Below are 24740 nucleotides of genomic sequence, written 5' to 3'. Positions count from 1 at the left end.
ACTCTGAGCGTTCACCCCCTGAAGGTCACATATGCTTGTTTTCACCTCATATAAACAGTGTGAACATGCTGCAAGCCATCATTATCACATGCAGTAAATAATGCCCCCACCCTAACTTCAGTTCCCCAAGCATATTTATTCAGAATTTTACTCCAATCCATTTTTGAATCAGCCTGTGCAGTTTATGAAACTTTTGTCAGGTTTTACATATTAAGAGATTGTTCTTAAAAATCAGTAAAATACTTTCTAAATGCAACTGTAACATTACAATAAACTTTCTTTGCATTTAATGTTAACAGAAGGAACTAAAATAGTACTTCAATGTTTTGATTACTTCATCTCATGAACACCCAAAACTACAAATCAGGTCCTCAACTGTACCAAGCTACCAGCAGGCAGCACAAAAATGAGCCACTAACCAGGGCATTATTACGACTCACAACTGTCAGGTTCTTGTGGAGAATTCCCTATTACATCTGTGAGTTGTCTCCACCGACAATGACCAATCTGAAATCTTTCACAACTGTGTAACTTAAAGGGCTCCAGCTAATGCTATTCCAGTTAGTACTAACAACTATTACTACCAATGATAACAGCAATAAATAATACTACATGCAATCGAGATCAATAGCTTGAAATTCTCCCACTGGAATGAACAAGTTTTGTTCCCTGCTCCCAGGACTCATTAACATCAAAAACAATTTAATGTGCATAAACTGGAACCCGGGACCTGTCAAGTTAACACGTGAATCCCTGCTGCCCAGATGCAGAACAGCCACACAGACCACCACACTAATTTCAACAGGAAATCAGTGCCCCTGCAGCTCTGGGAATCTGCTCACCGACAAGAGCCTTATTCTCGCTGGCTCCATGAATATTCTGCTCCCTTAAGCTGTTCTGCTATACTGTAATAGGAATGTAGAAGCAGTTGCTGAGAACAACCCAGGTAACACGGCAACAGCTCAGGAACTCTCTCATGAGGGTTATAACAGAGACTGCTGACCACCCAAGGAAACCAACCTGGAATCAGCAGAGGTGGTATGCAATCATTCAGTTTGGGGAAGGGGGGGCTGGGAAGGAAAGAACAGACATTGCCACTGCTTTCTTGTCCTTCTGTCAGCAGGGACTTAATCTTGTTTGTGTTAGGTGTTGGCTGAGCATGCTTACCAGCTGAGGCACTGAACCCGTGCCACTGAATTTGTAAACTCTGCCACTGAAAGGCATGAGACGGGCATCAAGACAGTCAGTCCTACTTCATGGTAGCAATTCTGAATACATACAAAGACAGAACTTGCAGTATCTGCGAAAATTTCAATGACAAAAAACTCAGAAGCCTTTAACTTTTTAGGTATCTTACATTATAAGCAGGGACTGTGAAATCATCTATTAATATTTTAGATACCACTTGTTCCTTCACAACGCACTGTAAAAATCTATCTTTGCAGTCAAGTCATTCTTCACTCAGGTCAGCACAGGGTTCTCACACAAGGGAGGGAGAGAACATGGCACTGGCATTCATTTTGAAGACACAAAAGGATGAGAACAGAGCATGAGAGGAACAAGTGCTGGAGAACAAAAATACAGTAAGCCACCACAGGAACACACATTAAATCCCTGCTCCTCTGATCACCTGTCTTCTAAATTACCTACCCCCCCAATCTCATATACCAGAAAGCTCTTTTGGCTTCCATCAAATATTTTTGTTTCTCCCAACTGCTACTCCCTGTGCAACAATCCCACCTTGCCCAGAATCTCCCACTCCCTCTGAAAATTACTCCAAAAACTCACTTGCTGAAAATACACCAGAAATACACCCCTGACTCCTGCCCACCTACTCATTCTTATCAAAAGAATTTCTACAAACAACAGCTAGGCAGTCTAGGCTATAACAACTGCCTGTCATATATCAGCCTTTTTTCCCTATGAACTCATTTTTCTTCGTATGAGTCCTCAAAACCCACCTCTGCCCTGCTGCATATGGACAGCTGCTGTCCGATAATGACCAGCCTGGTACCAAGCTGGTTTCACTGCTCCTCATTAGCTGAAAATGAGGCACACCCCATTACTGCTGTACCCTGCTCCCCCACATTATCTCAACCAGCTTATCTAGAGAAAGAACTGTCACTCAACATACGCTTCTTCTACAATACTTAATAATGAAATTGAAAAGGGAAGGACAGGGGAAACACTTCACATCACACTACTGTGGCTACAGAAAAGTCACTAGTTCTCTAGGCACAGACAAACAGTTTTCATGGTTTATTTCTGCCAATTATTTAAGGTCCCTACACACCTACAAGCACACACAGGTATCTGTTAGGAACATGGGACAAAACAGACACAGTCAAGACCACAGCGCAACAGCAATAGGAACTGCCAAGGAGACCCTACTCTATGCATTCAAACAACTGAATTGTGGGATGAAGAATTATGTTTCAAAACACACCAATGAAATCAAAGAAACATGGGTCAGAAGGGACCTCTAGAAGTCATCTAGTCCAACCTTATACTCAAAGCAGGACTATAGCCAGCACTAGAGCAGATCAGCCTTGGCTTTATCTCCAAGGATGGGGATTCCACAACCTCACTGGGTAAACCTTGGTCCAGGGCTGCAATACACTCCTGGCAAAGAAAGAATACTGAAGACTACTTCCAACACTTAATGATTTTTCTGAGTTCCTTAACACTGAAGTCACAGAAAGGGAACATCCCAAGCTAGCTATTGGGTATAAAGAACAAAAACCCCCATTCATTAATTGAAAAAAAAAAAAATGCTAGCTCAGATGCTACTTAGAAATAAGAAAGAAAACCATCCTAGCATACACTGGAAATGTATGAATAATTAACTTCTGAGGTCTACATTTGAGCACTACTATATCTACTGTCACTAAAACTACAAGTCTAGTTTACCGGAGAGAGTTACACCAGAGAATATTTTCACTGCTCAGCACGCTGTTCCACATATTTATGAAACACAGCCCAATAGTGCAGTATCTTTCAACTAATTCCCCAATGAAAACTCAATTCAATACTTAAAACATTAACAGCACAGAATGGTTCTATGCTAGCATTCAGAATTTCATATTTTTCACACCTACTTCATTCAGTTTTATAAAAGCCAACTGAAGCCACAACAGAAGCATGCAATCTCAATACAAATATGATTTATCTCCTGACTACTTACATTGGAGTTGGCGAAAATTGAATTTGAGTTGGCTACAGAATATTCTGCATTAGTCAAGTCTTCATTGCTCTGGTAAAAGACAAAAATCATGTTTAGAAATAATACACTCAATGAAGCTTATGTATGTCTAATACACAGGAATGCCACTTACAGATTTACTACTAGGTCCATGTAGAAAATAATTCAGCGCCTGTGGGTCCCTTAAGGGGAGAAAAAAAAAAGTTACCAATTTTAGGAAGCTGTTTCTCCTAATGAGGCTAATTTACCTAAGCCAGATACTGTATTCATATAAATCAAGTTTATAACAAAAACACATTTCTTTCACAATGCAGAGCTCAAAGTTTATACAATCTGAGTATCTGTGTTTCTCTATCAGCACAACTTTCAGATGTTGGCCAGAGAGTTGCTGGCCTCGTACCAAGGCATTTCAAGCAAGAAATTATGTTAATCACAAAATTTCAGTGGCACTCTACTTTAAGTCTCTCTATGAGGGTACTAGTCATATTCTCTTAAAACACACAGTTTTTTATGACAGCAGATAGTACAAAACCTAAGGAAAATACTAGCACTAAATAACAAGAGAACCACAACAGGCATCATCTCTCATACAGAAATGAAGTCTAATGCCAGGTTAGCTAGTGTCCAGGTCAACAGGGTATTTAAAAACCTGAATCTTTAACATGTTTTCTGCCACCCTTAACGTAAATTAACACAAACTTATGCTTGTTATGTAACCATCTCCTTCACTTGGAGAAAAAGCAGCACCTTTTCCAAGTGAAACCAACCACAGAAATAACTGACTAAAATATTACAAAATACAATTTCAGTATCTTTCATTAACTTAGAATTATCACTAAATAAAACTTGGATTAAAAACGTGGTCTGATAGAACAAGTGGTGGAAATTCAAGCAAAACAAAAATACATCAATATAAGTGCACGCACGATGTAAAAAAAAAATTAAAGGTCGTGTTACATGGGATTATTTTAATACAACAATTATACAGCACTTCCCAACATGTCTATCAGCACGAAGAAAAAAATGACAGAGTTTTTTATTTTAAACATCTTTATTGATCAACAAGTAATTAAAAAAAAAACGCATTTTTGAGACACAGGAGGTTTTCATGTAAAAAAATATTAATTCAAAAATCCTTCTCTCTCGATCATCCTAGAAAATAAAGAGGAAAGAAGTTAAAGATCTTTCAGGTTTACAAACAGTCTTCTAAAAGCACTAATACACCTCTATTCCTATTTTTTTCATTTAAAAACCAAACTGCATTCATGTGCTTACAAAAGACATGTTAAAGAGACAGTACTCAGCAGGGACCTTAAGGTACAACTATGTGTACAACACAGAAGTGGTTACATGTACTTTCAAACAAAAACATCATTTCATAGTGGATTACACTAAATTTCAATAATTAAGGGTAACAGAACTCATAACCTCATACAGGGCTCTACCATGATTATGAGTTTTACTGATAAATAACCAGGTCACTTAAGACGGATTATACCCACTGGCTTTAAATCATGAAAAATGCAATTAAAAATCAAGAACATTTCATCACCTTGAATACTGTCTGAATACTGTAAGGAAGGAATTTTAGAAGGCACTTACCAAAATCAAAGGTCAGATGGAAAAAAAAAAATGCTGGTTTCCATTCTTGTAGATGCTTGAGACAGTAATTGCTGCCAGCAGCAGGAAGTAAACTGTAATTTTTCACACGAACACTCATCTGTATAGAGAGCACTTTATTTTTCCGGACCACCTGTGAACTTGCACCATGATGCTCATGATTCATGCTCATGACAGAGCACTTAATTGTCCCATGCAGTCAATTATCATCTTTATGTTCCAAGCAGGATGTGTTTTCATACGGCTACAATCAGTAATCTTGTAAAGTATACCTCACAGAATATAACTGTGAGCATCCACAGAGTAACCCCCACATTACAGCAGCCACTGTAGTGATATTTTGATTTTTTCTGAAGTTAAAGCTCTCACTGGTTTCACTGCAAGTTTTGAGTGCATAAGAAAGGTAAAAGGCCTATTCATTTACTACATTTAAGACAATAAAAAAATCTTGTAGGAAGTGGAGACGATATTTTAGTAGCCGCTATGAAACTGATGTCATACTTATTTCTGGCGGAGTTTGAACAAAGTATCGTATATGAAATGTCCAGTTTTCTTCTTATGTTTTAAATGCATTCTGGCATATTATCTGTTCTTGAATACTGACATGAATGTTAGCCAAGGAAAGGTCACTTGTCACAGATACAATCCACAAAAATCTTGCTCATGTTTATGGAATTATAAACCTCCAAATAAATCCATTATGGAAATAATGAAAAAAAGAGACCACTTTAAATCCCCGATTTTATTAAAGTCAAGTATCTTTGAGCAAAATGCTGATAAATTATTTTCTGTTGTGAAAACAGTACTAGGTAGCAATTCTGTTTTTCTAACATCTTTATGCAAGCACATTATTAGTAGAAATTAAGTATTTATAATTAAGAAAATAAATCTTTACTTTTCCCTTTAAAACACAAGCATAGTGTTAACAAATTATCTGGTTCCACTATTCAAAATACTGAGGTATTTATTTTTTTAAACCAAAAAAACTGTTCTTTTCAATGAAATTTGTAACAACATCCCTAGTAATGCGCTCCACCGCTGACCTTACACTACCACTAGCTGAGAAGAGACTCCAACCTTCATGCACACTCATTCATTCCTCAGCCCCTCCTGAGGAGAACACCAGCACGGGGACTGGGAGCCAGCATACGCTGGGATGGAAGGCTCTGTGACACACACATCTCCACGTGCAGGAAGCACAGCTACTCACTTCATTTGCAGGTCACTCCATTTTGAGACAAGACTGAGACAGAATCACCTTCTAGAAGGTGATTTTGCAAAATTATTTTTCCCCGACTTTTCTGAAAGAATTGCTTAAGGAAAACTTACCCAATAAGATCAAGGAGACAGGATTCATCGTCGTCATCATCCATGACAACTAGAACAAAAAGGGAGAGAATGGATATTTGATACATATCAGACAAAATATTTTCTTTCAACAATAATACCAATTTAGAATATCTCAATATTTTCATTAAACAATTTATGAAGTTGACAGATGTCTACTGTTGGCAAATTTCTTAAACCTGTACTTTCTACAGAGGTCCACTGATTTATCTCAAAACCAGATTCAGTCACATGTAATGATGCATAAAATCCCATGCAACGTTTCACCATTTAGGGTGGATTTTAGAACTTTAAACCGGAGAAACACAAATGATTAACCAAACTGATGAAACAGAACTGCTAAGACTTAAAAAAAAAAAAAAAATCAACACTGAATGCAATCTCAAGACTCCAATTAAAACGCTTCTGTAGGAATTTACTCCCAGCTGATCCCAGTGAGGGAATAACTAAACACTACAGAACCTACGAAGACTATAACAAATTTGTGGTTATAACACTGACCAGCCAAAAAGGTAAACAAATTTAGGTCAGTATCGTGAGGGTGCTGCTACAGACTAGAACCAAAACTACAGCCAGGACACTACAAGGTATTAAAAAGAACACCATTTTCTAGCACGCCTTTCTTAGCTATTGCTGGGGACAACATGGCCACTTCCAGCTTCTACTCAACAATACTCAAAGTGTACTTAAAAGAAACCAAGATTAACAGTACAGAATTCTGATAGTTCTTTTCACAGTGGGTGCGGAATTCATTTGCATTACCCAAACTGAACATAAGCATCCATGCACTGGGTGCTGAGCATTTTTAGCCTCACAATATCATGACCACCAACTCTCTTATGCCCTGCCTACTCGGTTGAGTGCTGCCTGTACCAAACACATTCCGGCACTCTCCTCTGATCGCTGCTCCTTCGAAGCTTCTGTTTGCATATCCTGGTTCTCCTGCTCATTGTAGCTCTCAGAATGTCACCTGAGACTGTACCTTCTCCCTTTTCCCTGTCAATAACTCTCAGGACTATCTTACCCTCCCTTATTCTCTCTGTAATGATCCCATCTAATCCACCAGTTCAATTATCAACTGATCCTAGCATTTCCTAAACCTCTTGGTACCCTGGCTTCCATTATTTAAACTCATCTTCATAGTATCTTCTAATTACAACAAATTTATCACTGTGCATTCCATGCCTGCTTTTTTCTCAATTTCCCTTAGAAAATCTGCTATCATACTTATCACTCAAATTTATTACTACAGTTTTGGATTTAATTCATTTTGCTCTCTCTCTTCTCACCAAATCAAAACATATTCTCCCTGACCAGATCCACGTGAGTCATTCTTCAGGCTTTCTCTCATACAGATCTCCATGATGAGTAAAGCAATGAAGGGAAAGGAGCACCACAGAATGGTTGGGGTTGGAAGGGACCTCAGGGGATCATTTAGTCCAACCCACCTACTAAAGCAGGTTCACCCAGAGCAGATCACACAGGAATGGGTCCAGGTGGGTCTTGAATGGCTCCAGAGAAGACTCTACGACGTCTCTGGGCAGCCTGTGCCAGTGCTGTCACCCTCAAAAGTAAAGAAGTTTCTCCTCATATTCAGATGGATCCTCCTGTGTTCCAGCCTGTGCCCATTGCCCCTCACCCTATCGTTGGGCATCACTGACACCCACCCTGGAGATATTTATAAGCACTGATGAGATCCCTCCTGAGCCTTCTCTTCTCCAGGCTGAACAGACCCAGCTCTCTCAGTCCCTCTTCATAAGAAAGGTGCTCTAGGCCACTCATCATCTTCATAGCCCGCCACTGGACTCCCTCCAGTAATTCCTTGTCCTTCTTAAACTGGGAAGCCCAGAACTGGACACAGTACTCCAGATGCAGCCTCACCAGGGCAGAGTAGAGGGGGCAGAGTAGATGGGGAGGAGAACCTCCCTCAACCTGCTGGTCACTCTTTTCCTAATGCACCCCAGGATACCACTGGCCTTCTTGGCCACAAAGGCACATTGTTGACTCATGGTCAACCTGTTGTCAACTAAAATTCCCAAGTCCTTCTCTGCAATGCTGCTTTCCAGCAAATCTGCTCCTAACCTGTACTCGTGCCTGGGGTTATTCCTTCACAGGTGCAGGACCCTACACTTGCCATTGTTAAACTTCATTAGAACTCCACCCAGTTCTCCAGCTTGTCCAGGTCTCGTTGCATGGCAGCACAGCCTTCTTGTGTGTCAGCCCTTCCACCCAGTTTGGTATCATCAGCAAACTGGCTGAGGGTGCACGCTGTCATACGAGAGACTGAGAACACCAGGACTGTTCGCTCAGGGAGCAGAAAGCTTTGGGGGAACCTTATCCCTGTGTACAAACACCTGGTAGGAGGCTGTAAAGAAGACCAAGCCAAACTCTTCTCAGTGGTATTCAGTGAATGAACAAGAGGCAAGGGGCACAAACTGAAACAAAGGAAAAAAAAAAGAAAACAAAAACAAAAACAACACACCTTTAGGGTAATCAAAATCAAATACCAGCACAGGTTTTTCAGCAAGGTTATGGAGTCTCCATCCTTGGAGCCAGCCCAAACCCAGCTTGACACAGCCCTGAGCCGCCTGCTCTGGCTGAGCCTCCTGAGAGGAGGACGGTGGATAAGCTGATCTCCTGACCTCCCTTCCCACCTCAGCTGTCCTGTCATGCTGTACTCTCTTTCCTGACATTTTTCTATACTCCACTGATTCTAAAACTGGTTTATACTGTAGACCAGGGCACCCTGTCCCCTATACTGCATAGCCTCATTCAGATTTTTTCTTCCATCTCCCATGCTTTAGCTTACAGAGAAGGCAGAAGCAAAACAAAAGGATACATCACTGTTAAGTATACCCCAGTACCACCTCCCTGGGAGAACAGGAAAACAAATCATGGCTACACAGAACTACCTCAAATGTCAACAAAATCAGTATTCGTGAAGGATTATGTATCTTAAATAATTTCTCCCATGATTCAGTAGCACATGTGCCTACTGCTGCATACAGCCACCAGCATGAGCCCTGACCACGCAATTTAATGCTAAACAAATAACATGACATTTTATGATGTCATGAAATTTAAATGTGCATTAGTAAGAACAAATTAATAAGTGATTAAATGATTAGCATTCTGCTTGACCACACAGTTAGTACTTACAGAAAGCTGCTACTTTTCCAACAGCTAAACAGCAAATCCACCTCTAAAAAGCAAGGTTTCAAAGACTCCCAGCTAACCAAAAGTAAAGGGAAGGAAGGGGGGTAGGGGGGAAGAAGGGTGGGGAAAGGAAAGAAATGTCTTTGCTTAACCAAACCAAATACTGTCTGTGATTATACTTCAATGAGGGTTCAACATTATGGAAAGTGACCACAAAGAATTTTGTTCAATCATTACTCCTGTGGGTATTAAAACTACTAACACAAATTAGACAAACTTTGTAAATTCACTAAACTCCTGAGAGCCTATATATAATGATTAGAAGGAAAATAAATTGAATGAAAACACCAATGATATACAATCTTAATGGTAATATATATTCTTCACTATACAGTCCTTTAGCTGAACATGCCGTTGGCTTTACTGTAATAGGAAAAATAATTTGGTTTTTTTTCCTCATTTCACAAATACGACACAGGAAAAATCTACCCAACATACTGTAAACTCCTACCAGTTTACAACAGGCAATAAAACACAAACAAAACAGCTGCATTTTTTATAAACACCAAGAATCCCAAACAGTCCCCTCCAGAAGTACATCTTCCTAACAAGCCTTAATAACATTCTTTCCATCACTAGCAGAATCATATGCGCACACACAAAAAAACAAATGCTATGTCATCTTAAAAACAAACAAACAAACACAACCCCACACACATGGTTTACCAAAGAGCTAATCTGTATAAAACCTTTACCAAGTTTTTATACGGCTGATCAATGTACCACCACAGAGACAAAACCATTCCCATCATACACAGCTCTTGCTACATTTAGAAGTTGTTTTGCTCAGCATTCGCAGACTAAGGGGCTACATGCTCCTGCACCTTGAGAACTATGAATGAAGCACAGCCAGACTGCTCCCATCCCCGCAAATGACAGGTAGGTAACACTACACTAACATGACGCTCCGCGGCGGTGCTTTTGTGAAACACCACAGGACCACCACGCCATCTAAACAGCACACATAAGGGCATGTGGTCTGTAAAAGGACAATAAAGATCACAGCCAAGCCACAAACCTATTTAGAGTAAATTCTGCTCCTGTTTTACCACAGAGACCCAAGATCTACATAACCACGTAACTGCAGGTCTAAATCTTTTTAACTGATGCAGATTTTCAGTGAGGATTAGTGTCCTCTTAACTTCAGGACAGCAACAGAGAAGGTGCACAATCAGACCAAGTCCTTGCACATCCAAAAGCAACTACTTGTTCAGTCTATTTAGAAAAGAGGGCAACTTCAGCAACACATGACCTTGACACAGATGATCATTTAAAAGTGTGTTAATAAACAAAAGCCTGTCCTATGAAATTTTCCTAACACGTTTTCTACAGTACAAATAGTAGAAAAGTTTGCTGCTTTACTTGCCAACTATCTTTTCAGTTTTACTATACACAAGCCATACAAATTCTGTCCTTCTTGCTCTTTTTTAACATATAGTGGCCCAAATCAATGACCAATCTATGACATGGGTATAAACTATATTAAACTAAGACAGTTTGAAAATAAAACTTGACACAATGAGTGGAATTAAGGGGATGAGAGTTAACGTAACCTAGATCAGTTGTCTCCAAAGTGGAGTCTGTGCACCCTACAGGGTGCACAGGACACTCCATTGGGATGCAGGAAGAAAATATTAAAACCTCAGTAGCACATGCATTTACTTTGTAAATAAATATACATATATTGGGGGTGCATGCTCAAAACATTTTTACCAGCAGGGGTGTGCGATCAAAAACATCGGGAGATCACTGGCCTAGGCTCTCAAAGACTGACTCCCTTCTATGTTTCCATCAGCAGACAGAGGCTTCAGCCCCAGAGCAAGGGGGGCAGCTGGGGGCTCCAGGCAGGTGAGGCTTCGCAGGGCCATCAGGGTCCATCCACGTGCCCAGTGCCTGGCAACAGCCCCAGACAGAGACACTCACAGAAAAATACACACTGGGATAATTCATATAACCTGCTAGACAGCTGGTACAATGTAGCCTAACGAATACCTGGTTATCATCACTATTGTTCTACAGTGTTCCAGGTTTCCTTTTTAAAATAAATACATAAATAGGTTTCTTTTAAGTAGGCCAAACTCAGCCCTGCTGGTGCACCCAACTAATTTACAAAGGGCAAACCTTACTAATTAGTCACAACCCAGTACAGATATTCCCTGTAACTTATTATTAGCAAAGCCTCTACTGCTTTGTTTCACACCGCTGCCACTGCACTGGTGAACCCGGCACGTACTTCCATGTGTGTTACGTGTACCTGCGGAAGCGGCGCTGCCCTTCCCTTTCGGGAAATAACCAGAGTGCCCAACAGAAAGGTGAAAGTAATAAAACTGACAAGTTATGCAGGCCAGCCCTCTGGGGACTGCTGAAACTGAAAACCTGTACCCTCCTAATGCTCTCACCTTACTACAGAGCAACAGGCGAGCAGCCCTGTGCCCCTCTCATCCAGCTTTCCCCAGTCAGCTCAAGGGTTGGAACAGTCACCTGGTACCGAAAAATGATCTGACAAAACACACTGATCCATTTCAAGTTGGATTAGGTTCTTGATTTGGTTCCAGCTTGCCATGGGGCTCTGCGGGCGGCAGTGCCAGCACAGGAGGAAGCAGGAACGAGGGAGCTGGGCAATTGGGTGCCAGGACAGCAGCAGTGCTTCAGCCAGCTCAAAGCCACGGCCGGGCTGCAGCCACACACATGCAGCTAATGCAGCCACCGCTCTCATGTTAGTGCTGCCTGCACTATAGGCAGCAAGTTGACAGGAATGATTATTCCTCTACTCATCGCTTGTGAGCTCCCATCTGAAATCCTGTGTCCAGTTTCGTCCTCTCCCCCTGACCCCTGCTTATTTAGAAGAAATACAGAAAAACCTGCAGGAATCCATCAGAGTGCCAATGAAATCCTGCAGGCATGCAAGACTAAACCTGAGGAAACTACATTTCTTCAGCCTGGACAACAGAAGGCTAACTGAGGTGCTACCTGCTGCCTGCCACTAGCTATAAAGGGTACGAAGACAGGCAGAACCAGCCTCTTCTCATCAATGCACAGCAAGACACAAGGCAACGGCCAAAATGTGCAGCACAGAAAATCCAACCAGATAGAAAAGAAGTACACAAACAAGAATGCTCAAGCAAGAGGGTGGAATTGCTCTCTTTGGAAATTTTCAAAACTCAGATGGCCCTGACCAACCTGTCCTAACTTTGAAGTTAGTTCCGCTTACAGCAGTGTGCAGGGCCAGGTAACAGCCAGTGGTCCTTTATCAGCCTAAGTTTCTCATCACTTTGCTACACAATCCACAATATCATGCAATGCATGCAGAGTCATTAAAACTGGATTTGTCCAGAAATAGTCCAACTATTCATACATGCTTCATATACTGTACATGAGTTTTATAACTTAAAAAATGGGAGTACTCAAAACCATCCTAAATACTGGATTTTAAATTCAGTCGAATTATATTCAAGCTTGTCACAAAATAATTCTTTTCCTTTCTCATTTACAATTTCATACAACCTTAATACATAGCTTCTGATATAAAACAATAAATACTATTTTCACATTTTGTAAAAAGCCTAGGACAGTGGGTAGTTTAAGAAAACCAACATTTAGAGCAAAAATTCCCAAAAGTATGAGGCAATCAACATTAAAACTTGGTAAGCCACACGTAAATAAATTTATCTGCAAAACTGTTGTAAAAATCTACTGACTCATAACTTCCATGCAACTATATAGCATCAATTCCTGACTGGCAGCATGCTGGCCCATGACTTCTGAGAGTGGACACTGACCTTTGGAAACCAATGCTTTAAAGCAGGGGTGTTGAACTCATTTCCACAGAAGGCCACATCAGACTCATGGTTGCCTTCAAAGGGCGGAATGTAATTTTACGACCGTATAAATGTAGGAGTAGTTACACTTATATGGTCCTGAAATTATTTTTGGCCTTTCGAAGGCAACCGCGAGGCTGATGTGGCTCCCAGTGAAAATGAGTTTAACACCCCTGCTTTAAAGTGAGGCAATAACTGCTGCAGGTACAGATTTATAGTGGGAGACAGTCAAGCTTGCATACAGTAACATATGTAGTACCTGAAGCAAGTACTGTTTGAGTTCTGAGATATGCCCACTAATCCTCACAAGCCTGATAAGGCCTTGTACACATCCAGTCAGCAGGAACTCTGACGACACCTCTGTCATGCTTTGTAACAGATCAGAGCCACCAAATCTTCTGTACCGTTCTGTTGCCCTACACAATTCTCCAGAATTTAAATTACAATCTCAACAATAATGGTAACTTCACTATGGAATACCTGGAGAAATAAGTTAACACTGTAACAATAATTAATCAGAAAAACAAAAATAGAAGAAATCAAAGTTACTGTAATAGTCACTGCAGAGAATGATCTTGTAGTGAATAGAGTGTGCTACATCAGATTTATGACATTTTTATCCTTCATATCCTTTTTGAATTCAGATGTAAGATAACTCTATCAATCCAATACTAGCATCCATCCCTTGTCAAACTACATCAGAGGATCACAGTGGCACTAAGTGATTCCGCACAACTGCAGAGGCAAAACACCCAGAATTGAAGTCCTTCCCTCACATCAATTTCCATCACAACTTCCATTAATTTTCACAGTGCCAACTAATATTTTGCTTGGTGTGCTTCCGAAATACGGGGTGGGGGGGGGGGGGGGGAAGGTGCTATTTTATGACACATGAATTAACATATATCACTTAAGCAGAATGCACTTCACGTTGCCAAGGTGCTGTAACTACTGCCTTATGCACACTGTCAGCTATCTCTCAAGTTCCCAACAAGCCCTGGACTTGCTGAAGGAAACTTACCTGCGTAGGAACAAAACCTCATTTGCATTCTCTGCAACACAGGAGTGTAAGAAAGGAGTATAAACTCAAAGCCTTATTACCATATATTTTATTCTTAAATTTCAAGTCCATGATACATTTGAACAATCTAACATCTTGTAAACTGGACAATTTCGGGTTCTTGTAACTAATTGTGCATGTGTTTTATCACCAACATAAGAGCTGCTCACCACACTCAGCCCTTTATTTTCAATAAGCTGATTTTTACACATATGGAATACAAAACCATATTTCTATTAAGTATTTCTACTTCCCCCTTCTCATTACTGTAATACATTATGTGCAGCAGAATAGTGATAGAGTATGCAATGCAAAAGAGGCACATACTGAAAATCTTCACTGCAAATTGAAGCCTCACTCTCAGTTTTACTCAGGCAAAAATACAGAAGGCATAATTGTCAAAAAGTTGTCACTTCAGGACAACAGGAGAAAGGAAGCAAAATTAACTTTTAAAATCTACTTTACAAAACAGAAAGATGTAACTACTCAGTTGTAAATCATGCTATGCTTATATTTTACAGCATGTCATTGTTCCTCACAAATATTTTCTCTCCCAGACTCATCAACAAAAAGCAACTACTTCACTTGTGTAATCTATCAGGAACTGTGCTCTAAAAAAGCTAACAAAGTAAGAAATTTGGGAGTCTAACCTAGTAACACAGTGCAATATGCAAATGTGAACTTTCTATATAGATATGAAAATGTGTTTTTATTTCAAGATTCTAAATCCAAGTAGTACTTTCAAGACAAACTGACAATGTTTGAAATTAGCTGCAGAACTGAATTTAAGCATCAGTATTTCAAGACATATGTATGCAACAGATCATGAGAAGAAATTTGTAATTTTAAATATTCAGAAGAATAATGCAAAACCTCTACATTAAAAACTACCCCCCCCCCCAAAAAAAAAAAAAAAAAAAGAGGACTATTCGGGAGTCAGATCAATAGCAACGATCACGTAACACTGAAGTGCTACCTCTCATGAACTGCCAAGCGCAACAGCACATGGTTTCTAAGATCTGGCAGGAAATGATTACCTAAGAGGACAAGCAGAGTCCTTACACAATTTTGAAGTACCAGCTCCACATACAGAAAGGCAAATTAAAAATACACACTACAGCACAGACAACCTACAAGAGGTTGTTCATCCAACTCTTAAATTCAATTTCCCTTTAGTATACCATAAAAGATTATTGATTTGAGTTTGGCAAATGTGGTAATTTTTCAAGATTCCAAAAACTACAGTGATATTTTAATATATTAAGAAGGAGGAGGAAAAAAAAAGGAAATGTGCATGTCGATTGTTAGCAGCATGTATGATAGTAAAGGTTAATCCAGCTAGAGTCAAGCATTCTGAGTACACCTCTGAACCCCCAGTTCAGCTGTCTAAAATGTGGTTTCCCCCAGACACACATTCAGAACTTCATTTCTGATTTATTCAATACAATTTTTTCCTATTGCATCCAGAGCTCTTCTTGGCAACCTCAAAATCTTGACTAGACTTTCATCTGAGATAGATTTTTTAGAACACATAGAGAAATCCCAGAGTAACTCATGGCCTGCAGGTCAGGATGGTTCCCTGCCTCCTGTGATTCCCCAGGTGCAAGGCTCAGCTCAGCCCATTCCCCCGGCAGTGACAAGCCTCATTGCTACACTATGGCCTATTTTGGCCTCTGTCTCCCGAGATGCTCAACCGCATACAAAATTCTTCAGAAATCTCAATATTCATAAAAAATTTTGAAAGGTCCTGGTTTAATCCCAACAGAGGAAAAGGAGGAGGTATCACCTCAACATTTCCTTCAGAAAGGAATGTTTCCCTGCCCAAAGGAAGTTAGATGCTCCTAAGTATTTCCAGGAACTACTGTCTGCAATGACAAAGGCTATTTGCATACATTATTTGTGCAACACAATAAACACAATACTTCAAGAAGTGTCTTGACTCAGTTCTTCGGATGTTTTTACCTTGTTTCTACTAGAGGATATCTGTGTTGCTCTGGAACATTTCAACACTAGTGCAAGAAAACAAACAAAAGCAATAAAACTGATTGTCTCTTTGTGACAGTTAATCGTGGTAATTTTTATTTTGCCTAAAACCTCAGCAATTCTCAATTAAACCAAAAATAATACAGACACAATAGTTGTTTTTTTCCACAATGAAAGCAGAGGCAAGTGAACATTTGAAAATGAAGATACACATACTCATTTAACTACATGGTGATCTTGAAAAACGTATCAGTTCAGGTCAGCGTTTATGCATTTACGCTGGTGCAACAAGGGCTTTCCTGATACTACTTATTCCAACTTTCAAACTAGTACAGTTGTAGATCACAAAAGCTAGTACAGTTTATTAATCTTGCTGCCTTTCCACTATTGTAAGAAAGCAAAACATGCTTGTTTTTGCAGGCAATCCCTATGTCTATGCTGGACTGGTGTTTGTCACCATAAAAAGCCTTTAAAGCACAGACACGGTTTATTCCAGCAGAACTACTAGGAGAAATTATGCCAACTCCCTGAACAGAACAAACTACATTGTCAAAGATGCTCTTATGCCTGGACTGTATCTATTACTTAGATGGGATGAGACTTCCAGGCTCTCATTGCTATATTAAAAAGCACCAGCCATTAGACTTGCCACAAGCCTAATGGAGTGTGAAAAGGCACAATCATTGACCATTAGAGCCACATTATAAAACATAACTGTACTTATGCAGATACAAGTTTTCTGGAATCAATGTGGAAGTACACCAGTAAAACTGAAAATATAACTGGAGTACTGTGAATGTGCAAGTAGCACACCAATGCATCCAGACCTCCAAAGCTCTTCAAATAGAGACTATGGACCTACCTCTGGTGCCAACCTTCATGGATACAGAAAGTGTCCTTGGAGGAAACTGGAAATGACGGGACTTTTTTTTTTTTTCCTCTCAGTACAATTAAACTAAATATATAAGCTCCTTGAAAACAACACATGGAGGAGTGGGAGGGGAGCAGGAAAACTGTGCATCTATAAGGTGATGTAAATATTTAGCTATGGGAGAACTATCTCTCTCAAGTGCACAACTATGTAGCACTGACCTAAGGCCACACAAAAGAGTATTATCAAGTCAAGAAGACAGGTGTTAATACACAAGGCAAGTACTCAAAGTATGAACAAAACAAGAACACATTTAAAATACATTCCTATCATACTGACAAACAGGCCGAGGTTTACCAATGAAAGCACAATCGGGTTCGTGTATAAAGACCATAAGCTTCTGCACTCCTTAGTCAACACAAACCAGCTGCAAGAAATACAAAGTACTACTTGAAACAACAAAAAAAGAAAAAACTTCTAAGCCCAGACACAACCAACCAAACAGATCTAAAAAGAAAAGATGTAGTATATTTAAATACTCTCTGCCAAAGATCCCAAGATGAGAATACATTTTGCTCTAATGCGAGCAGGTCAGATTAGAGAATATATACATAGTCATTTGGCAAGTACTAGGCCCTGAGAGAATATAAACTGGTCATTTTTGTCATTTCTTCATAATTTTCACAAATTAATGAAAAAACCCCCACACAATGAACCAGACATTAGTGTACAGAGAAATTTTATTGTATAAAAATACACCACTAAAAAAATCACTACCTTGATCTCAAGACTACTGTTAGCATAAATGGAAAATAATCTCTTTGAATGCATTTAATGTAATTACATTTCTGAAATACGTGAACAAATACTGTATTCCACACTCAACAGATTTTTAAACAATGAAAGTTTTAGCACGTGTGTTGTTTAAAAAGCTGAAATGTTAACAAAGTTGTCCCCCCACCAAAGTCTTTAGAAACAAGAGTTTCTATCCAGACAGTCTGCTTAGTATATGCCAAGCAATAAATGTGTATTGCACTAGAAATGTTGTTTAAAAGCTTTCAACATCAACAGACAAGTGATTGAAACGGGCTTAAAATTACTCCCGAATTTAAAAAAATCACCCACTTCCTTCAGGGAAGCATGGGGAAACCTTCCTATGATCTGTCAAAAAGCATGAAAGGGAGAACTAAACAAGCATGCCACCCTCCTTGTTGGGCACAGCACGACTTGGTCTGGCAGCATACTTGCTGTTCCTTAATACATATGTTGTCGGTATTAAACTAAAGTCTCATGAGCACTGATCAGATTGCACAGAAATGTTAAAAAAAAAAAAATCTCTGATCAAAAAATAGGAGACCATTTTCAACACTCTCCCTACAAAACAGCACCAAAAGAAAACTTTGAAAGCCTGCTAATGTGGAGCTGCCATATTTGAATAATTTGGAAAAGGCACTGCTTCCTGTGAAACATACGAGTGACAAAAGATTGAATGGATGCTAGTCCCTCCCCTCGAAAAAATTACCAAGAGTAACAGCAACACAATGAGTTACCTACCCACCCACCTAAACGTTACTTGCCCTTGTATTTTTGTAAGCACTTCCAGAGGTGTTAAAGTGAGGACTGCTTTGCCTTATGTGCTGCACAACAGCATTTTTTAAAGATGGATTTTTAATGACATGCTGTATTTTTCTGGCCATCATTCAACAGGATGTTCTTTCAAACCTTTTGTTTCCCTACACTGTGAAGTCATCTCAAGAAATGTGTATTTCAAGAGGTATGAAATGTGATGTTTACAGGCTTTAATTTGGGAGCAGAGTCACCTCGGAACCAAACCCGTTTAACGCCTCACAGGACCTGGGGAGATGGGGGAGGCCTGAGAAGGCCCAACAACACCGATGGCGCCCTTCCCAAAACAGCCATGCCGGGGAAAAAAAAATATATAAATAAATAAATAAAGGAGAGCAGCTTCTGGGATTTCGGGGAGAGGATTTCTCGGCTCCCGAGACAGAAGGAGAAACAGCCCGAACGGGGCGCGGCGGCAGTAGAAAGAGCCTTAAAATGGCGCCCGTGGGGGAGGAGAGTCAGAGCGAAACTGCGCAACAAACGCTGGCACAGAGCCAGACAGCGCCATCTTCCCCGCTCACCCACTGCCACCAACAGCGGCACCGCCAGCACCGAACACCGGCCGCCCAGCCCGGGCACGGCCGGAGCTGCTCCGGGGCACTTTGCCCTTCTTCGAATCTCGTTTCGCTCCGTGCTGCCGAGCCCCGGGGCGACCAGCGGGGTGCCTGGCGCTGAGAACCGGGCAAAAGCAAAGGCCTCCGCATCGCCTTCCTTCCCCCACTGATTATTTACTAACAGTTTTAAGGAAATACAAACGTGTCGGCTACAGGTCCTTCAGTTTTCCCCGGTTCTTAACATTACTAGCTCTGCTTTCTGCCGTAATCCATAAGTTATTTTTGCAATTAATAGCAGAAACATTATAAATCAAGTACTGAAGCCTCCCCCCCAACAAAATAAATACGAACTCTGAGAATTTCAGAAAATCCCCTCCACAACCCAACCGCTTTTAGGCACAAATAAAAACTATAGAACATTGTTTCTTTTACGGAAAATAATCCCAGCAGCACAAAAGATCAGATTCACGTCCTCGAGCGAATCAAAGCAAAACGAGTTACTCCAGAAGAGACGATTTATTGTTTTTAAAAGAGGCGTTACAGTTAAATATTCTCTCTCCAACAGAAAAAAAAAAAATCACAGTGAAAAACTTGGTCCTGAAAAGGAGGAAAAAAAAGCGCTATTAGCCCAAACCTACCGCCCGAGCATTTCGCGCACACACAAAAAGCGGCACCGTTTCCATTCCATGGTTAAAAGCAGGAGGCACGGAGCAATTCCGAGGAAATGGCAAATAAAGAACCAAAGAAATCAAATCAGATCTAGTAGCGACACCGAAAACCAGAAAACGAGTGAAAAATAAATCCCCAGAAGGCACAAATCTGAGACATAAGCTCAAAGAAATGACAAGATTAGGGTGGTGGCGAGTGGACGGGGGGAAGGAGAAAAATAAGCCAGGAGTGAAAAAGGAAAAAAGAAAAGAAAAATCCTTCCCAGCTCCACAGCCAGGAGAGAGACGAAATGTCTCCATTTTCCCGACGAGAAGGAAGAAAGAGTGTTTCACAGACCACAGAGCTTTAGAGAAAAGCAAAGAAACGAGGGGGGAAAAAAAAGAGGGAGGAGATTTGAAAAGATTATTTTTCTTTCTCCCTCACACACTCTCTCTATCCCCCTCTCTCCCTCTCACTCTCTCTCTCACACTCACACATAACACACACACTCCCTCCTCTCCTCTTTCCATCCCTCTCTTGATGGCCATCAAGGGGGCGGAAAATAAAAAAAAAAAAAGACAACAACAACAACAAATTTTAAACCGGCTCAATCAATGAGTCATTAAAAGAGATTTTTCTTCCCTCCTCTCCTGAATTTGCATGGCATCAGCAAGAAAAAAAAAACCAAACCTCTCCCCTCTCTGCAGCTATCAGCCTGGACCTGAAACCTTATCTCTCCCTTCTACCCCCCCGCCTTTATTTTAAGAAACAACTTTTTTTTTTTAAGTGCCCTCAGCAGTCACCACCACCAGGCTCGCCGAAAACAGAAATATATGGTTCATTTCCATGTGAATCCACATCTGCCCAAACAACAGCCACCCACAAAATATCCCTCTTCTTCCTCCTCGTCTCCCCTCTCTCTCGCTCGCTCTCTAGATATATATTTATATACATAGCCCCAGAGCCAATAGCTCTCTGGGCTGAAACCTAATATCCTGGTTTTGGCAACTCCTGGCTGTTAATTTGCTCCTCTTTCTTTTCTGTCTGTCTGGAGATAGATTTCCCCCCTCTCTTTTCCCTCCCCGAAGGAAGGGAGGAAGGAGGTTGTGTGTTTTTTTTTTTTTCCTTGAAATTTTTATCACAAAATTATAATACACTCAAAGGGAAACTCACCGTCATGAAAAAGCAGTGCCTTGTCAACGGGGTTTCTTCGCCATCACATCAGGGGCTGGCAGTGTAAGAGAGAGAGAGGGAGAGCGAGAGAGCGAGGGAGGGAGGGAGGGGGAGAGAGAGCGAGCGAGAGAGGGGGACAGAGGGAAGCGAGCGGGAGGAGAGCGCGGCACGGCGCGGCACAGCACCGCGCCACGGCACCGCCGCACCGCACCGCGCCGGCGGGCCCGGCACCGCGCCGCACCGCACCCGCGGGGCCCCGCCGCGCTGCTCCGCCGGCACACGCACCGCCGCCCTGGCATGATGAGCCCCCAGCCCCAGCGCTCGCCTCTTGTACCGGTAGTCCCTTTAAAAACTTTACCTCCTTTTTTATATACATATATATATTTTTTTATATTTTTTTTTTTAGAAAGTCTTACATCTGACTATGTACGACCTACACTGTTTACTTTCGGTTAAAAGTTGACACTTGGGTTACGGAAACGTACCAAAAAAAAAAAAAGTCCCACTAAAAAGAACATTAATTTCAACAACTTGATTGGCCTCCTTGATACTAAAGTTGTAAACACACTTGGGGCAGCCCCCAGAAAAGTAAATGCAAGGTCACCTTGAGAAAGATAAGATGTGATCCTCTTACAAGTTGCAATATTTTGAATATTTTTAGATTACGTTCTTGTCACCTTCAATTTCAGCTGCTTGAAAAAAGGTCTGGCTAACCTAAAAATGCTAATTTGGAGTCAAAGATTATAGCATATAGAGTTCATTGATACAATTCTACAACTTTTTTCAGCTAAAAGCATTAATACAATAATTTTGCTGAAAGCTTTTGGATTATGCAAAAGTAATGTAACTCAAAATATACATTCATTAAAAATATGTATTTTTTATTCTGATGATTCAGAGTAGCCTAGTTTATTTAAAACAACATTTTGATTGAAAACAGATTTAGATTCTTAGCACGTAGAGATATGTATGGTAATGCTTTTAAAATAAGAAATCTCTTTAAGACTTTTTTTCTTCTAGTAAGCGTCATTCCCAAGGATGTGCTCACAACAACCTTTTCTCTTGTTTTTCCTAAGAAAACATAACTTTGTTTAAACTTCTTTGAGCACTGTATTTAGTAGCACATTCTTCTTTCTTAGTTTTACAGTGAAAAAAAAAAAAAAAAAAGGTTTTTTTAAGTACAATTACATGGAACTTCCCCAGGAAGTGGACCAGATTTTTTATGTTTAAAAAAAGTCAGCACCTCAGTATTGTTTTCAATTAGAACCTGGTTATTTAAGTAATCAACTAATTCCTGTTATAATACGGGAAACACAGGTTAAGTCTGATCTCAAACCTTTGCCAAAGCCACGACTCACCTGCAATTCTTTTTTACATGTATGCCTGCAGTAGAAAATTTAGGTGGAGTTTCAAATCACTGCCTAAATAGAAAGGTTGGGCTTTAGAGCAGGAGTCTAACAGGTCCTTCATGCAGTCCAGACGTATTAAACACAGACATGGCACTGCCTCGACCATCAGTCAATATATTAACTGCACTTTTATAAATTCAGGATGGGCCTGAATAGCCAACAATACGGATGTAAACACCACACGTCAGTGGGCTCAGCATCCTTGTTGCTCTTACAGCAGACCTGACACTAGCATTAGAAAATCGAAAAGGCCAAACTTCAAGGTTCCTAACTTCAGCAAATGCTTCAAGGGGCCAAACTCTGCCCTGAATTAAAGCCTTACTCAGCATCACTGGCTTTAGAGAGCGTTGCTCAAGTAGGAACTTGTGAGCTGGAGCGACAACACAAGTGTTCTTCTTTGGTTAACAGGAAGGAACTTGGGTTTGGAGGTTACAAAGCAGAGCATCTGATCAGTATAATATTATTGTCATTATTATCCCACTCCTACAGAAACCACAAATAGGAAGTAGGCAATACAAAGAAGAAATAGGAAGGAGGACAAATTACTTTGAATAGATTCCTTTATCATAAGAAATGCAAGAAAGCCTATGTAAATTGTCCACAGTTGTACCATAATTTACACACACTTTCCCTGAAGGATGTTTCAAAACAGCATTGCTAATAACCTTGCTAAGTGGAGACAGTACAAAAATGGAAGGAGAGCTAACATCTATACAAACACCCTGAAGCAACTAGATTTCTCCAGACAAACACAAGACAGAGTTTAAGATTGAAAACCCTTTACATTGCCACTAAGTGGACAAAACCAAACCACAACACACTACTCTCTGCAGAAGTAAACTGGCATATATTTCTATATTTCCTATATCTGTTCAGAAACAAAATTGGCTCAGGTAGAAATGGTTACTAAAAAAAAAAAAAGTTGGATACGACTTTATAGGTCAGATTGAAGTACACATTTAAGGCAAAAATCATGTTACTTTTAATACTAAGACGTTTCAATGTAGGCTTCAGCTGTAGTGTTATCACGTCCTGATGTACTACAGAGTTTTCCAGACCACGTTTGTAAAAAAACACTGCTTTTTGCTATGAGGTATTCATGCTTTTTTAAGATGATTACATGGCATTTCTGAACTGAGTATCATTGCCCCAGGAGGCTGCCCCTCTTCTCACTGCCTTACTGCATTAACACAAAAGAGCCTAATATGTCAAAATTCTTCTGCCCCAAGGTGACCTGCCCAGAGCTGTCATCCTCAACCAAAGTCCTATTACCCAAATCACATACAACGCACATTCACTTTCTGTCTCTCCTTAGCTTCCTCAATCACATTAATTCACTTTCTCATTCATTTTCCTGCAGCAGATTCAGAAAGAGTAAGAGGAAATAAGCACGAGAAGAAAGGCAAGATCAGCATCAAAAAGGAGCAGGAGAAATCTTTAACAGACGCTGGCGTAATAATTCTTAAGTACAGCTATGAGGAACACCATGTGCACCCATCACACAACATGCTACTTGGCTATATTTTGACATCAGCTGTCAAACCGCGACCATGCTATTTAACAACTACCGCTCTCATAGGTGTACAAAGACACCAGATGACATTTGGAGTGAGCCAAGATACATAGCCCTGAAATGACAGATTGTGCAGAAGTGAAAATTAAGTTTAGATATTGATAGGGAGAAAATAAGGGGGTACAAAACACCCTCCCCATTCATTCTGTCTCCAGGTTTCTCTTAGATCAAGTCACTTCATTATTATTCAGCCAATTTTTCCATGGTATCACAAGCACTGCAATCCTCGTGCAGTCATGAATTCATACCCCAAAAGAAGATCAAGCAGCAGCAGCAGATTCATAAGAAATAATTTAAGGACTAAGCTGTTTGCATTAAAGGAATTAATTCCACAGTCACCCCAAGATTCTTGCATGAATAGTTGTTTTGTAACCTCAACTCACTGCATCCTCTCTGAGGTTTAATGGATGGAAAAGAATGTCATTTCTTCCATTGCAGCCTTGCTTCCCCAGCTCTATTGATGGCACTTCTTCTTCCGATGCTGCTTTACCTCTCCATCCCTTAACACGTTTTTTGTGTCAGCTCATCACCAGACACACCATTTATCCAACTACATAGTGCTTTGTTAATTACTAATTTGGATAAGAATAAATAACTCTAAGCTTGAAGGCATAGAAACAGAGGTCATCATTAAAAGGTGCAA

The 24740-nt window shown here is 40.3% G+C and overlaps 1 protein-coding gene across 7 annotated transcripts in view; it reads right to left on the bottom strand.

Annotated features, from left to right (window-relative positions):
* BICRAL (BICRA like chromatin remodeling complex associated protein) overlaps positions 1-24740 on the bottom strand; it is a 48064-nt gene that overhangs the window by 17182 nt on the left and 6142 nt on the right. Inside the window, exons 1-6 of one of the 7 annotated variants that reach the window (XM_082050054.1) lie at positions 21116-21197; positions 6152-6200; positions 4805-4922; positions 3336-3384; positions 3185-3253; positions 1168-1300 (exon numbers count right to left, since the gene is read on the bottom strand). In XM_082050054.1, the coding sequence (XP_081906180.1) occupies positions 1168-1224 (57 nt within the window). In that variant the 5' untranslated portion in view covers positions 1225-1300; positions 3185-3253; positions 3336-3384; ... (1 more) ...; positions 6152-6200; positions 21116-21197. The other 6 variants (XM_082050052.1, XM_082050053.1, XM_082050048.1 and 3 more) reach the window with 6 other exon arrangements.

The sequence above is a fragment of the Streptopelia decaocto genome (assembly GCF_964273445.1).
Source record: "Streptopelia decaocto genome assembly, chromosome: 3".
Lineage (NCBI taxonomy): Eukaryota > Metazoa > Chordata > Aves > Columbiformes > Columbidae > Streptopelia > Streptopelia decaocto.
This window is presented reverse-complemented; position numbering and strand designations above follow the sequence as displayed.